This window comes from Brassica napus, chromosome C7, assembly GCF_020379485.1.
Source record: "Brassica napus cultivar Da-Ae chromosome C7, Da-Ae, whole genome shotgun sequence".
Classification (NCBI taxonomy): Eukaryota; Viridiplantae; Streptophyta; class Magnoliopsida; order Brassicales; family Brassicaceae; genus Brassica; species Brassica napus.
This window is the reverse complement of record NC_063450.1, coordinates 33,335,055-33,350,238: the sequence shown is the minus strand read 5'-3', so window position 1 is coordinate 33,350,238 and position 15,184 is coordinate 33,335,055. Positions and strand designations below refer to the sequence as shown.

Genomic DNA, 15,184 nt, shown 5'->3' with positions numbered 1-15,184 from the left:
AACCTTCCACCCTACTTAAATTTTTCACCATCTTCTTCAAATGGAACATATACCGCTCATACAGATACATCCATCTATACTGCACAGGACCACCAAGTTCCAATTCTCTTGCCAGGTGAATAACAAGATGCTCCATAACATCAAAAAATGAGGGAGGAAATATCTTCTCAAGGTTGCACTGAATCACGGCTATGTTAGTCTTCAAATTTTCAACACCTTCAAGAGTCACTAATCTCGTGCATAAATCGCGGAAGAAACCACTTAGCCCTGCAATTGCTTCATGAACATTTAGTGCTAATAGTTCCTTGAAGGCGAACGGAAGGAGGCGCTGCATCATTACATGGCAATCGTGGCTTTTCAAGCCAGTAAACTTTCATTCCTTTCTGTCGATACAGTTACGCAAATTTGATGCGTAACCGTCTGGAAATTCCACATCGTTTGAAATCCAATCAAAGAATGCATCTTTTCCCTCTGCATCAAGTCGGTATATGGGAAAAGGAGCCATACCATTCTCATCAACATGAAGTTCTGAACGAGCACATATATCGACTAAATCCAGTCTTGACTTTAAATTATCTTTTGTTTTACCTTGAACATTAAGGATCGTGTTCATGAGATTGTTAAAAAAATTCTTCTCAATATGCATGACATCTAAATTATGTCTTAGCAGATGATCCTCCCAGTATGGCAGATCCCAGAAAATACTTTTTTGTGCCAGTTATGTAGTTCTCCAACAGCATCTACCGGAAAACGCTCATGTCCACCGACGTCTGGCGTCCTTTCTGCACCAAAATCTCTTAGTTGTATCTTCAAATCTTTCCCACAAATTTCCGGAGGTGGACTGTCAAACACCCTCTTGTTCTTCGTAAACAAATTCCTACTCCTACGATATGGATGATCAGGTGGTAGGAATCTCCTGTGACAGTCAAACCAACACGTTTTCCTTCCGTGTTTTAGTTGGAAAGCATCAGTGTTATCTTGACAATATGGACATGATAGCCTTTCATGCGTTGTCCATCCAGAAAACATACCATATGCTGGAAAATCACTTATTGTCCACATTAGTACTGCCCGCATTTGAAAGTTTTCTTTACTCGAAACATCGTATGTTTCAGCACCTTGAGCCCATAGTTGTTGCAACTCATATATTAGTGGCTGAAGAAACACATCAAGTGATCTCTTAGGATGCTCTGGTCCGGGAACGAGAATCGAGAGAAACAAAAACTCTCGTCGCAAGCACAAGTTTGGGGGTAGGTTGTATGGTGTAAGAATGACGGGCCATAGAGAATACTGTCTTCCACTCTTGCCAAACAGACTGAAACCATCAGTACATAATCCAAGGTAGACATTTCTTCTCTCATACGCAAAGTCGGGATACTTTGATTGGAAATGCTTCCACGCTTTTGCATCTGAAGGATGTCTGATCTCACCATCTGTTGAGTGCTCCGCATGCCATCTCATTGGTTGCGCTGTGCGTTCAGACATATACAACCTCTGCAACCTTTCCGTCAAAGGTAAATACCACATCCTTTTATATGGCACTGGAACTCTTCCACTCGTATCTTTATAACGAAGCTTTCCACAAAATTTGCATATAACACGCTGTTCATTCGCCCTCCAATAAATCATGCAGTTGTCGCTGCATACATCTATTACCTGATACGATAAACCAAGACCAGCTACGAGTTTCTGAACCTCGTAGTATGAACCAGGAGCTACATTATCCTCGGGTAGAATACCTTTTACAAAATCAGCAATCGCATCCACACAGTCTTCAACCAAATTATAATCTGTTTTAATGCCCATCAATCTTGTAGCAGATGATAAAGCTGAATGACCATCTCTGCAACCTTCGTACAATGGTTGCTTTCTAGCATCCAACATATCATAAAATCTCCTAGCTTGTGCATTGGATAAATCTTCCCCTCTAAAATGATCATTTACCATCTGCTCTGTACCTACACCATAATCTACATCCGTTCTAATTGGTTCTTCTAATCTAACCGCTGGCTGAGGTTCGCTAGTACTACCATGTTCATAATCAGTTTCCCCATGATGATACCAAATTTTGTAACTTCGTGTAAACCCACTCAAATATAGATGAGTCCAAACATCCCACTCTTTAATAACCTTTCTATTTTTACAATTAGAACAAGGACATCTTAACATACCTGTTTTTGCTTCCGGTTGTCGGTGAACTAACCCCATGAATTCGGTTATACCTCGTTGGTATTCTTCCGTAAGCAATCTCGTGTTCGGATCCAAATGAGGTCGATCGATCCAAGAACGAAAATAATGAAGAAGACATGTTTTTATGAATCAAATTCGTGTGTAAAGAGAGTAAGAGGGAGGATGAAGATATGGAGTGAATGAAGAGGAAGAAGGGTGCTTGTATTTATAGTTGAAATCCTGCCGACAGACCGAGGAAATTCCGACGGAAACGGCTAGTTCGTCGGAATTTCCTTGGAATTTTTAAAATCCCCCAACGGCTCTCTAACGGCTATAATATATCCTCGGAATTCATCGGTTTTTTCCGAGGAATACGTTTTTCTTCGGTATTCCATAAGAATATTCCGACGGATTAATATTTCCTCGGAATTCCGTCGGTATATTCCGAGGAAATTCCGAGGAAACCAAATTTTGTGTTTCCTCGGAATTTCCTCGAAAATTCCTCGGGATATTCCGAGGATTTCATTTTCCGTCGGAATGTCCGTCAGAATACCGCTGTTTTATTGTAGTGAGTACCCATCACGGTTTGATGGGTTATAGTATCCTGCAGTTAGTTTAGCAGCATGACTAGCTGTCTTGTATTAGAGACTAAGTCTCCCACATCATTAAGCTAGATGAACTTCCAACTAAAACCAATTGATCATAAGTTGATTAACATATCTATCTTATATATTACTTAAGATCTACCGATGTGGGAGACTTAACCTCTAGTACGCTCACTCGAGATGATGATTCTTTGAGTGTCAATCTCGGAATATCGAGTAAGGATCGATGGGCACTAGTGTTGTTATTTATATATTTAGTTTTAATTATATATCAGATTATTTTAAGTCTTGTTATATCTGATTTGATTTTATATTTGAAAGAAAATAGTTCAGAAAATATTGCTTTTATGAAGATTTACATGCATATAATGATAAAAATGTCAGCTATACTATTAAATAGTAAATTATTCTAAAATATTTTTAGTTTAGATTGGATCAAACTCAAATATTTACGAATTGTGTGAATGTTAGGCTGGAGTAATCATAAAACTCAAATATTTACAGATTTTATGGATTTTAGACTGTATCGGCCATGCCATCCCGATTACCATCGCTGACTAACCTCCGACTCTCGTAGTCTAGTCTCTCTGCTCACAACGGACTCGTCCACAGTTGAGCTCGAAGGGATCCTCCACGACATCCGCGTGTTAGCGTGTTGAGTAGTTCTCTTACATCTATCTCCTTTTGTTTTATTGGCCGGTCGGAGAATGTTTTGGCCGACGGGTCAGCAAAGTCTGCCCTTCGTTTATGCTTGAACTCTCCTGTTGTCAAATAACCTTTTTTATTTTGAATGAATGAATGAAGTATGGTTTGAAAAAAAAAAAATTCTATGTTTATGTCCTAATTTCTAATGTATTTTAGTTTTGGACAAATCATATCTAACATACTACTGTTATTTTTTCTATTTTTTCTATCTTTACTTTTTACTTTATTATCTTTCTTTCTATTTACTATACTTTATTTATTCTTAATTACTCTACTACTTATCGATCACATTCAAAGTGGTTTAAGGAAGAAAAAAAATCTGCTTTATTTGTATAGATTTTTTTTTATTTATTTAGTAGAATCGAGATTTGAATTTATGAAGAATTTTAACAAGTTTGAAAGTTAAATATACATTCGAATAAATTAAAATAACAGCTATAAAAATGAACATTTATTTCTAAATCATTAACAAATTAAATGTACACAAATTAATAGATCCAAATAGACCCGAAGACACTGGGTTTCTCGATTTTGTCTGGTTAGGTGGTTTCGGATATTCTGGATTAAAAGTTAAATTGTACAGAGCCGCAGTGGCTGATCCGGAAAATTATTTTAACGGGGTCAAATTTATATAGTTTTGAAAAATAAGGAAAAAAATATGTCAATGTGGATTTGAACGTTGGTTTTTGGGGTGTCGATATATACACAACAACCATTTCTGCTATAGATTATCCTTAGACAATTTTAAGGGTATCATGTGAACGCTGTTGGACCTTACTGGGTTCGCCCTGCTGGCTGCTGAGCCGTGAAGTGAATCACTGAATCATGGTCAGAACAAAATGGGGGTGGCGACTGGCGATAGTGAATCTCCTTCCAAAGCGGTCATCGAGCCACATGTACTAAGTGGGTCCCGATCCAACAAACGTAAAGACAAAAGACAAAAGAGCTTGTCTACGTGTTCTTTAAAAATTTACAATTACGCCCCCACCGTCGAACATGTGACTTTCAGATTATTCTATTTTCCTTGTCCACCGGCGAATATTCCACGCTGGCAATCTACGTGACATGCTCGCCCCATGCACTCACTTTCTTTTCGTAAATCATTGATTGTTTTTTTTAAATGCCAATAATTTTTTTTGAACGACAATGCCAATCAATTATTACTATTATTATTTTTTATAGCCAATCCATTAAAATGAAAGCTTTGTGTCGCTCTCGTTCCGTGACGCCGCTCAACATGCATCGCTGCTCCTAAATGATTTATTTCTTTTTTTTTTCTTTGAAAAAAACATTCTATTTAAAAAGACAAAAGTACATGATGCGATTGTTAGATCACGTAGTTTGAAAAAATTAGATACATAAAGTAAAAAATAAAAGAACTAATAAACCCAAAAGATTAGTACAACTCTTTAGTTTAACCAAGATAAGAATGATATTTGTCCGCTTGATTTAGGAACTTCGACCCCTACGACCTCGTTTCCCTTTTCCATGAACTGTGAACCATTCATTTCCATATTTTTGTGTAGGCTTAACCAACCTACCGCTTCTTGTCATACTTCCAAATTCATTCATTTGTTCAGTAATACAGAAATCACTCTCTATATCACCAAGCTCTTGGTTGGATTCAGGTGAAAGAAGGGTCATGGTTAAAGGATCATTTCCTGAGAGTTTAATATCCTCACTGATAATATCTGATGGAACATTGTCCATAATTTGGTGGAAAGTGGGAGCAGATGATGAACCTGCTATTGTAGCGGCTGGAATAAATTTTGCATCCAAAGATGAGTGAGACACAGTAGAGTTATCCTTCTGAGTAGTAGCTATTGGAAAGTGAGCAGGGAAGTGTGGTCGCGTTGAAAGAACCTGCTCAACACCAGCTTGGGTTTCCATTTCTGAAGTTTCAACTTGTACCATCTCTTGATCTGAGACAACAGTGAACTGACCTTGTTCTTTATCAGTTTGTCTCCTTGGTGATTTATTAGACAATCTCCAGCGTGACTTGTTTCTTGAACAGCTGGGAGAAGACACCTTCTTTCCTTATGTCCTAATTGCCCACATCTGCCGCAAATACTCGGGATCCAAATATATTCAACATCCACCAAAAATATATTACCTTGTTTGTCATCTAAGGCAATTTGCTTTGGGAAGGGCTTATCAAGTTCTACTTCAACCAGTAGCTTTGCTTCTCCCAAACAAGTCGGATCAAGGCGAGGTTTGTGCGTTTTCATAGGCTCACCAAGTCCTGATGCAACATGGCTGAGGCCTAATCTTGAGTAGCAACAATCTGGAACATTTTTGAGGGTTACCCAAACCGGAATAGTTGAAACTTCAGGAACTTTAAGTGAGTTCACTGGTTTCCAAGGTGAAACAAACAACAAGCAGTCATCAACATGCCATACACCTCTCTGAACTACCCATTGTCGAGTTGAATCATGAGGAATGTGAAACATATAAGATGACTCGCTTATCTTACGACAACCTATTCTGCAAGATCTTTCCCACAACCTATTCACTACAGCATGAATTAAGCCTCTAGGAGGAAGAGAGCAGCGATGAAACTGACCAATAACATACTTTTTTTTATTCTCCGGTCCTAAGGTTAGTACTTGAGAAGGAATTGAAACCTGAGGAGTTTCGTCGAGTCGGAATGTAGGCTTGGCAGCTCAATAAAAATTCCTGGTGGCAGGGTTCATTCTGGCAGCCCACGAAAATCTTAGTGTTCCATCATCTTTAAGTTCCGGAACTGGTATCTTCTGAACTGGTATAAGAGGAAACTCTCTAACAGTAGTGATGTGATTTCTTTTCTTCTGGTTTTGACCAAGTCCGTCAGTCAATGTCGGCCAGAAGGAATCAAGGAGTTTGTTTAGGTATTGAGGGTCAAAATCCTTTGGTGTTGCCGGTGTTGGTGGAGTAGCTGGATGAGCAAAAGTGAGAGGTTTAGCCCATGCTCCAATCGATGGAACAAAAGTAGCCGTAGGGTCGGAGGATAACTCTGACGGAGGAACAATAACTGGAGATAAATCAGTCGACTGAAGCACAAAGTTGTTCTCAGGAACACCATCTTGGGAACAAGCTTAAGGAGATGAAGGAACATATATAGTAGTTGAAGAGCCATTCAATACGATCTCAATTTCAGGGATTGACGAGCCTGTCTCCGCGACCTGAAGAAGCGGAGGAGTTAGGCCAGGATCATGGTCGGTGTTGGAGTCAATCACGTTCTCGAGCGGAGAGATTGACGAACGGAACGCCTCGGATTCGGGACTAGACATCTGTAGCGACCAAGGCGATGTGGGAGAGTGGAGAAGATGCACCGGAAGGGGAGAGGAGGAGACGGCGGAACCGTCGATTGCAGCGCTGTCACGAGTTAGGGTTTCGCCTCTTGAGTCGTCAAAGAAAGGGGCGTGTGTAACTGTTTCCTGGATTAGAAGTTTTGATTTATTTCATTTTTAGTCAACAATAAAATGATGTTTAACCAGAAAAATAAACTATATGCGAGTTATATGATTGAAACTTAACTGTTATGTTTCTCAAGTTTCTTTTTTGCTGTTAAAAAACTATGATATTCATGTGTGTTCTGAAGTTCAAGAAGAATAAAAACCAGATGCCATTGCCATAGATCCGAGTCCGACAATACATATAAATATGATACCTAAACAAAGGACCAACGTGGAGAGAGATTTGATTGTATGGGAATGAAACAAAAACTTTAGTCGTAAGTTATATATGACTTTTAAATACCGAAATCTAGCATTTAACTATTCAAATTTCAAAATTATAATTCCCGAAAAACTATATTAATTCCTTGGACATTTTAAAATCTAGTAAGTAAACAAATATGCATGATGCGGGCCATGTTCCTCTCTTCCATGTTACTTACGCTAAATAAAAAATACAAATACAAATTTATTTTTATTTTTTTTAAAGCGAAGGTTGACGTTAAATGACGAATCATGTCTCCACTTCTCCTCCTCCACCATCATCACCGCGACGACTTTTTATTCTCTCTCCCTTTTTCTCAGATTTTTCCTTAAATGGTTTCTTGATATCTTTCTTCACCACCTGCTCTCTCTTTTCCTCTCATCCTCTCGTTTTCGATCTCTTAACAATTTCTCTTAACACCTAGTTTCCACTTGCATTCCCATTTTTTTAATCTTCAAGGTTACGCTTCATCCTTCCGACGTCTTCCTTGACGTTAGATTCCTTCTGCGTTTCCCGCCATTATCTATATTTGATCGGAGAAAGGAAATGGAGAGAGTGAATCTAGGAGGTTTAGGTTATGAAAATGGTGGAGTGATGATGACTAGAGATCCTAAACCGAGGCTGAGATGGACCGCCGATCTCCACGATCGCTTCGTCGACGCCGTCGCAAAACTTGGTGGCGCAGACAGTAAGCTTCTTCTCTTTCTTCTTGTTTTTATTTTTCCTTTCTTCTTCAATAATTGAGATAACCGGTTTCCTATTATGATTCTGGTTTACTCCGGTTTGATTAATATAATTTTTATCTTCACTGTTAAATAAAGGAATATACCGAATTGGGAAAAAGTTATTTCCCTAATTCATCCTTGATAACTTCCGTCGTTGTTTAGATTATTTAATCAATGTAATTATCTGGCTCGATTAGTGATAGTTTTCTTTGATTTGATCTGCAGAAGCAACTCCTAAGTCGGTTCTGAAGCTGATGGGATTAAAAGGCTTAACATTGTACCATCTCAAAAGTCATTTACAGGTTTAATTTCCATTCACATAGACATACGAAACTTAGTTATATAATAAAGTAACATGTTGTACACTTTACTATGGCTCTTTTACATAATTCATTTACAATGTGTGATTGTGTAGAAGTATAGACTTGGTCAACAGCAAGCGAAAAAACAAAATCGAACAGAAGAAAACAAGGAAAATGCTGGTATGTTATGTATCCTATGTATGTCTAAATGATGATCATATACAATATACGCACATATTGTATTAGAAAATAAATTAGTTATATAGATAATAGATATAGAGGACTTGGAAGCAAAGGAAGAATTTGATTCTAGTTTACGCTAAAACGTGCAGGAAGTTCATATGTGCATTTTGATAATTGTTCTCAAGGAGGAATCTCGAATGAATCAAGATTTGATAACCATCTTAGGTAATTGATGCCACTCTCAATGGACTTGTAGATTTCTTTTATATATATGGTTTGACAATATGTTAACAAACACGCGCAGAAAAAGTGGGAATGTACCTTTTGCTGACACGTTGAGACATCAAGTCGATGCGCAACAGCGGTTTCAAGAACAGCTCGAGGTAACTAGAAAGATAAGAAGGAGGCTCTTCTTTGTTCTCTTTAAACAATCAAGAAGCAATATGAATCTATGTTTTGTAATGTATAGGTGCAGAAAAAGTTGCAGATGAGAATGGAGGCACAAGGAAAGTATTTGTTGACTTTACTCGAGAAAGCACAGAAGAGCATGCCTTGTGGTGGTAATGGAGCAGAGACAGACAAGGGTCAATTCTCGGACTTCAATCTTGCACTTTCAGGACTTGTAGGAAATGATCACAAGTACAATAAGGCGGGTTTGATTACTGATATCTCACACGTTAATGGTGATTTGACGGATAATTTTCGGTTATGTGGAGAAAGAGATACAGGAGAAACCGAAGATGCATGTGTTAAACCGGAATCCGGGTTTGTTCATTTTGATTTGAACTCCAAAGATGGGTATGATCTCTTGAATTCTGGGAAGTATGGGATTGAAATGAAGCCAAATGTGATTGCAGATAGACATCAATAAGTCAAAAGAGACGCTTTCTTTAATTTATTTCCTTTTTCTTTAATAGAATGTTACACATACTGGCTTCAAGTTTTCGTCACACTCAAATATCAAAGCTCTTTGAAGTCTGGCCACTGAATCAGTGTTTAAAAGACAGATAATTACCAAATAATTGTTCTTTTAACTAAATAAGTTATGTTTAGGCTAGGGAACGGTTATTATCAATGTTTTTAAACCCGACCCGGACACTGAACCGGACGATTTACTGGGTCGCTGGGTCACTGGGTCAACCGCGGACAAAGCGCGGGTTAATAAATGAATTAATTTTATTATATAATAATATATCAGGTATGTAAACAAAAATATAGAAACTAAAGTTTAATATTTTCTAAATGTTTTTATAAACATAAAATAATAGTTTGGATATGTATATTTTTATGTTTAATAACATTCAGAAAATACTTAACTTTAATTTCTATATTTTTATTTTCATTTGATATACAAAATATCAAAAAATAGTTTAGACTATTTATAATTTTGTCTAACAAGGTAAGAGTTATGACATCTAAAAAAATCAAGACATAAAATTTATAAATATTTAAATGTTTAATGTGAATAATAAATTAAATTTCAAATACAAAATAAACCAAAAAAAAAATCATTATAATAAATTATCAATAACGGAAATAAATAAACACCAAATCACATCAACTAGTTTTGGTTCTCTCTAGCCCTGGGACGGATCTGGATATCCGGGAAATTTAGGGTATCCGGATCCGGATCCGGATCCGTCGGATCCGTGGATTTAATATCCGGATCCGGATTCGTGGTTTCCGGATATCCGGGTTTCGGATATCCGTCTCGATATTCTATTATCCGCGGATATCCGGATCCGGATCCGGATCCGTCAAAATAATTAAAAATAATTTTTTTAACAAAAAATACTAATTTTTTTAATATAATACATAAATTAAATATTTATAAATATATTTATATATGTTTATAATATTGTAAAATCTAAAATATAATATTATAAGATTAATTCATGTATAAATATTAATATATCAAATATAAATATTAATAAAATTTAAAAATTTAATGTATTTTAAAAACACGGATCCGGATCCGGATATCCGGACCTAAAAATTATGATATCCGGATCCGGATTCGGTTTGCACGGATCCAAGATTTTACTATCTCGATTCGGATCCGGGCACCCCGGATATCCTATTTTCGGAGCGGATCCGGAGCGGATCTCGGATCGAATCCGGATCTCGGATAATAAGTCCCAGGCCTAGTTCTCTCTACCATCGTTCACTTTATTTTATTCAAGTGACATAGTGAAATCTTCATTAAAATCTAAAAATCACAAATATAAAACTGAAAAGGAAAAACTTAACTTTTTTTGTCAGTATATAACTTCTTAATTAGAAATTTAGAATATAAAACATAATCTAAAAACATAATTAAAATTTTAAAAAAGTAAAAATTATTTATTGGTTCAACCAGTGGTTCAACCGGTATTGGGTTCCGGGTTCTACTGGGTTTTTGTGGGTTTTTGCGGGTTTCTAAATATTGGGTTTTTCACAAAACCCAAACCGGATTTTTTCTGGATTGTCGGGTTTACCGGTTCAACCGCAACACCAAATATCAGCATCGATCGACAGAGCACGCTTCAAATCGATCGACAGTAATGCACCAGCAACGATCGATAGACATATGGTCGCATCGATCGATACCACGTCTACACCAGACGACGAGCAGCTGATACACAATAAGATGGAGTCAATGCACGAGGAACTGAACGAGCTATCAGCATACGCCTACGACAAGATAGGATGGCATCAGTTCAGCATTGAAAACATCAGTTCAGCATTGAAAACATCCTGGAAAGGCTACAGGACATCTCAAATGCAATTCAAAAGATGGATGAGAGATGGACCAAAAATGATCAGGCCACAAGAAGTTTCATTGCAGCTTGGTCCAAAAAGTGCAGAGATGAGGTGGATGCTTGTTTCCCAACAAGTAGCTGTCTTTCCACCAACTAACCAAACACCTCCACAGTCAAGCTAAATGACTATAACAAAGCTTTGAGTGGGAGGCAACCCACTATTAGGTAATTTTAATTGGTTTTCTTAGTTACTAGTATATACTTTTGTTTTTATTCTTTTAAATTTATTGCAAAACCCAAGTAGGATGATGATCACCATATCGACCGTGGACGAGACGTCGACATCGATCGACATGCTGACACCTGTGACGATCGATGCATACCGATGCACATCGATCGATTCCCACTCCGGTCAGGTTTATCTTCCTAACTTGTTACATTGAGTACTTATGATTTATTTCCACCATAACTCCGACTGTGTTAAGTGTAATTTAAGTCTGGGGGGAGGTTTACTGACAATTCTTATTAAAAGCATTTTAATAAAGTTATACTTAGCTATGAGAAAGGGACTGTGATCTTATTATTGATTTATACTTGAATATCTAACCACTCTTTAGAACAATTTTAGATTTACTGATTGCAGATAGTACTAAAGATGCTAAAGTGGATCAACCTGTCAACTATACACACTTGCCTTGATTGTTTGAAGGAACCAAAGCTGACCTCCAACACTAAACCTGACATAATTGTTTGTCTTGGGGCTTTGTATACATGGGATCGGATTCTTCAGACAAGTCTAGAAGGTAACGCCTTGTGTAGATTCATTTATCACTTTTTTTCTCTCTATTTCGACCATAGAGTAGATAGTGTTAAAAAATATATATATATTCCGAAATTTATTATTTAAATAGGACTTAAGATTTAGTTAGGAGGAATCTGAACATGACTTGGTGGCTAAAACCATTAAGGCTTGATTTATAAAGATTCCAATAAAAAGAATTCGAATGGGACTCGGAGGCGGCAATCTTCAAGGCTCGCTTCACAAAGAATTCTTGGATATATGTCAAAAAGAAGTGAACAGGGCTTGGTGGCAGCCACCATTAAGTCTTGATTCATGGAAGCCTGTCCAACCTTGGTCACTAATCTTGCAATAAAAGCAGATTTTGACTCAAGAGAAAAATTAGAGAGAGAGAAATTAGGAACTAACTTTTACCTGAAGTTCCAGATACTTGTCTGAAAATCATTGCATCCTGTGATCGATACTCCCAAGGTAAAACCTGCACTTTTATATTTATCCTAAGAAATGAGGTTAGTAGAGGGGAATGTCAGACATGATTTGCTGAGTTGTTGACTACTTGAATTTGGTTGCTAAGCTAGGATATTGCATAATATGCTTTTGTGATTAGGACTTTTTAGATGTGGATTGCAAAAAAGTAGAGACGATGATTTCTATGTTTTAAATTTGTGAGTACCTGCTGTTTTCAAACCTCTTTCACAGAGACTGCCTGTTTGTTTTGCTTGAGGACTGATACCACTCAAATTACCCTAAGAAGTGAATTACTCTCTCAAATATGAGGTTCAGTTGCTGTACTTAGGGATCGAATCCACAAGGAGTTAGGGAACCTAATAAATCTAGTAAATTATTAATTCTAAGTGTTTGTTGCTTTATGGTTTAAAAGTAAATATCAATCCTAATTGAGCAAGTCTATTGCTCGACTAGCAAGATGATTGGGGGTGTAACTTATTGGAAGATATTAGATGCAGGGTTTCTATTCAGGTGTTAGAGATTATAATCCTATAGATGTCTAACAGTTGCATGCATGATATATTAGAGCTCAATTCCTTAATCACAGTGATCAGCGATGGTAATGTTTCACTGGTTAACTAACTAGATCTTGGATCTCAACTGTCGTCTTTTGATCATAAGAAAGCGTCGATCGATGGTCCTATAGGGATATCGATCGATACACCTTTCGCAAATATAGATCGATTGTCAGAAGACAATATCGATCGATGCTACTAGTTAAGCCCTAGGCGCAGGTTGATAATGCTCACTAGTCTCCTAGATCAGCGGTTAGCATCTCTCTACCAGTCCTAGCATGACAAATTAGATTCAGGACTGGATGATCAAGGATGCTTGACACATGCAAATTCCTAGGTTCATGTTCTAGTTCGCAAGGCTAAAACAAGCATTAAGAACAATCAATCAATGAATATCACAACTTAGCAAATCTATAGTTGGGGCTAATCCCTCTAACCTATTTGAACCCTGAATCTAACAAGTGAACTACTCAGACATAGCTAAGAAATTCATGACACAAAATGTAGATAAAAACTGCATAGAATAGAATAGATGAATCAATGGAGTTCCAATCACAAATCTCTCTATGATTTTCTCTCTTAAAACTCTCTGCTGAAAATAAGAATACAATGGAGGCTGAAACCTCTCTTGCCTCCTAACACTTAGGCAAGTATATAACTATTAGGTTAAAAACTCGTCAGGGGTAATCTTGTAATTTGGTGAAGCCTTGGGTTTAAAGTCGGCTGGAACCAAGTCGCACGTTCCGCGTCTCAACATCTATCGATGGTACAGGATGTACATCGATCGATCATAATCTTTAATCGTCGAGGCCTCTCTTCTGTATCGATCGACGACACTGGATGTGCATCGAACGATTGCTTCTTCTTCGTATCGACTTCTAATGGTCAGCTCGGATGAAATCTCTTTTAAGCTCTTAAATGCTCCATAATCATCACTTTACTCCAAGATACTTCTGAACCTGAAAACATACCTAATAGGATAGAATATATAATATATAGATAGTAAAACACTTATATACCATGGATGAAAATGGGTCAAATCCATGGTATATCAAGGACAAGCCAAAGGGTAAGTCTGGGGGAGTTGATATACCATGGATTTGACACATTTTCATCCATGGTATATAAGTGTTTTACTATCTATATATTATATATTCTATCCTATTAGGTATGTTTTCAGGTTCAGAAGTATCTTGGAGTAAAATGATGATTATGGAGCATTTAGGAGCTTAAAAGAGATTTCATCCGAGCTGACCATTAGAGGTCGATATGCAGAAGAAGCAATCGATCGATGCACACCCAGTGTCGTCGATCGATACAGAAGAGAAGCCTCGACAATTGAAGATTATGATCGATCGATGTACATCTTATACCATCGATCGATGTCGAGACGCGAAACGCGCGACTTGGTTCCAGCCGACTTTAAACCCAAGGCTTCACCAAATTACAAGATTACCCCTGACGAGTTTTTAACCTAATAGTTATATACTTGCCTAAGTGTTAGGAGGCAGAAAGAACTTTTACCATCATTGTATTCTTACTTTCAGCAAGAGAGAGAGAGAGAGTTTTAGGAGAGAAGATCATAGAGAGATTTGTGATTGGAACTCCATTGATTCATCTGTTCTATTCTATGCAGTTTTTATTTATATTTTGTGTCATGAATTGCTTAGCTATGTCTGAGTAGTTTACTTGTTAGATTCTGGGTTCAAATATGTTAGAGGGATTAACCCCAACTATAGAATTGCTTAGTTGGGATATTCATTGATTGATTGTTCTTAATGCTTGTTCTAGCCTTGCTAAATAGAATATTGAACCTAGGAATTTTCATGTGTCAAGCATCCTTGATCATCCTGTCCTGAATCTAATCGGTCATGCTAGGATTGCTAGAGAGAGCTAACCGCTGATCTAGGAGACTAGTGAGCATTATCAACATGCGCCTAGGGCTTAACTAGAAGCTATCGATCGATATCGTCATCTGACAATCGATCGATATTGTGAAAGGTGTATCGATCGATATCCCTATAGGATCATCAATCGACACTTTCTTGTGATCAAAAGACGACAGTTGAGATCCAAGATCTAGTTAGTTAACCAGTGAAACATTGTCATCGCTGATCACTGTGATTAAGGAGTTGAGCTCTAATATATCATGCATGCAACTGTTAGGCATCTATATGATTATAATCTCCAACACCTGAATATAAACCATGCATCTAATATCTTCCAATAAAGTT

At 37.3% G+C, this 15,184-nt stretch overlaps 2 protein-coding genes across 2 annotated transcripts; one reads left to right on the top strand and one right to left on the bottom strand.

Annotated features, from left to right (window-relative positions):
* Positions 1-4,928: 4,928 nt before the first annotated feature.
* On the bottom strand, positions 4,929-5,897 carry LOC106372813. The gene is made up of 3 exons (XM_048764168.1): positions 5,894-5,897; positions 5,593-5,829; positions 4,929-5,401 (listed from the first exon to the last, which is right to left on the bottom strand). The coding sequence occupies exons 1-3, from the start codon at positions 5,895-5,897 to the stop codon at positions 4,929-4,931; spliced, it is 714 nt and encodes a 237-aa protein (XP_048620125.1).
* A 1,368-nt stretch (positions 5,898-7,265) lies between these two features.
* LOC106374228 (myb family transcription factor PHL11-like) lies at positions 7,266-9,372 on the top strand. Its single transcript, XM_013814300.3, has 6 exons — positions 7,266-7,866; positions 8,129-8,205; positions 8,319-8,385; positions 8,538-8,613; positions 8,693-8,771; positions 8,858-9,372. The coding sequence occupies exons 1-6, from the start codon at positions 7,725-7,727 to the stop codon at positions 9,257-9,259; spliced, it is 843 nt and encodes a 280-aa protein (XP_013669754.2). The 5' UTR covers positions 7,266-7,724; the 3' UTR covers positions 9,260-9,372.
* The last annotated feature ends 5,812 nt before the right edge of the window (positions 9,373-15,184 follow it).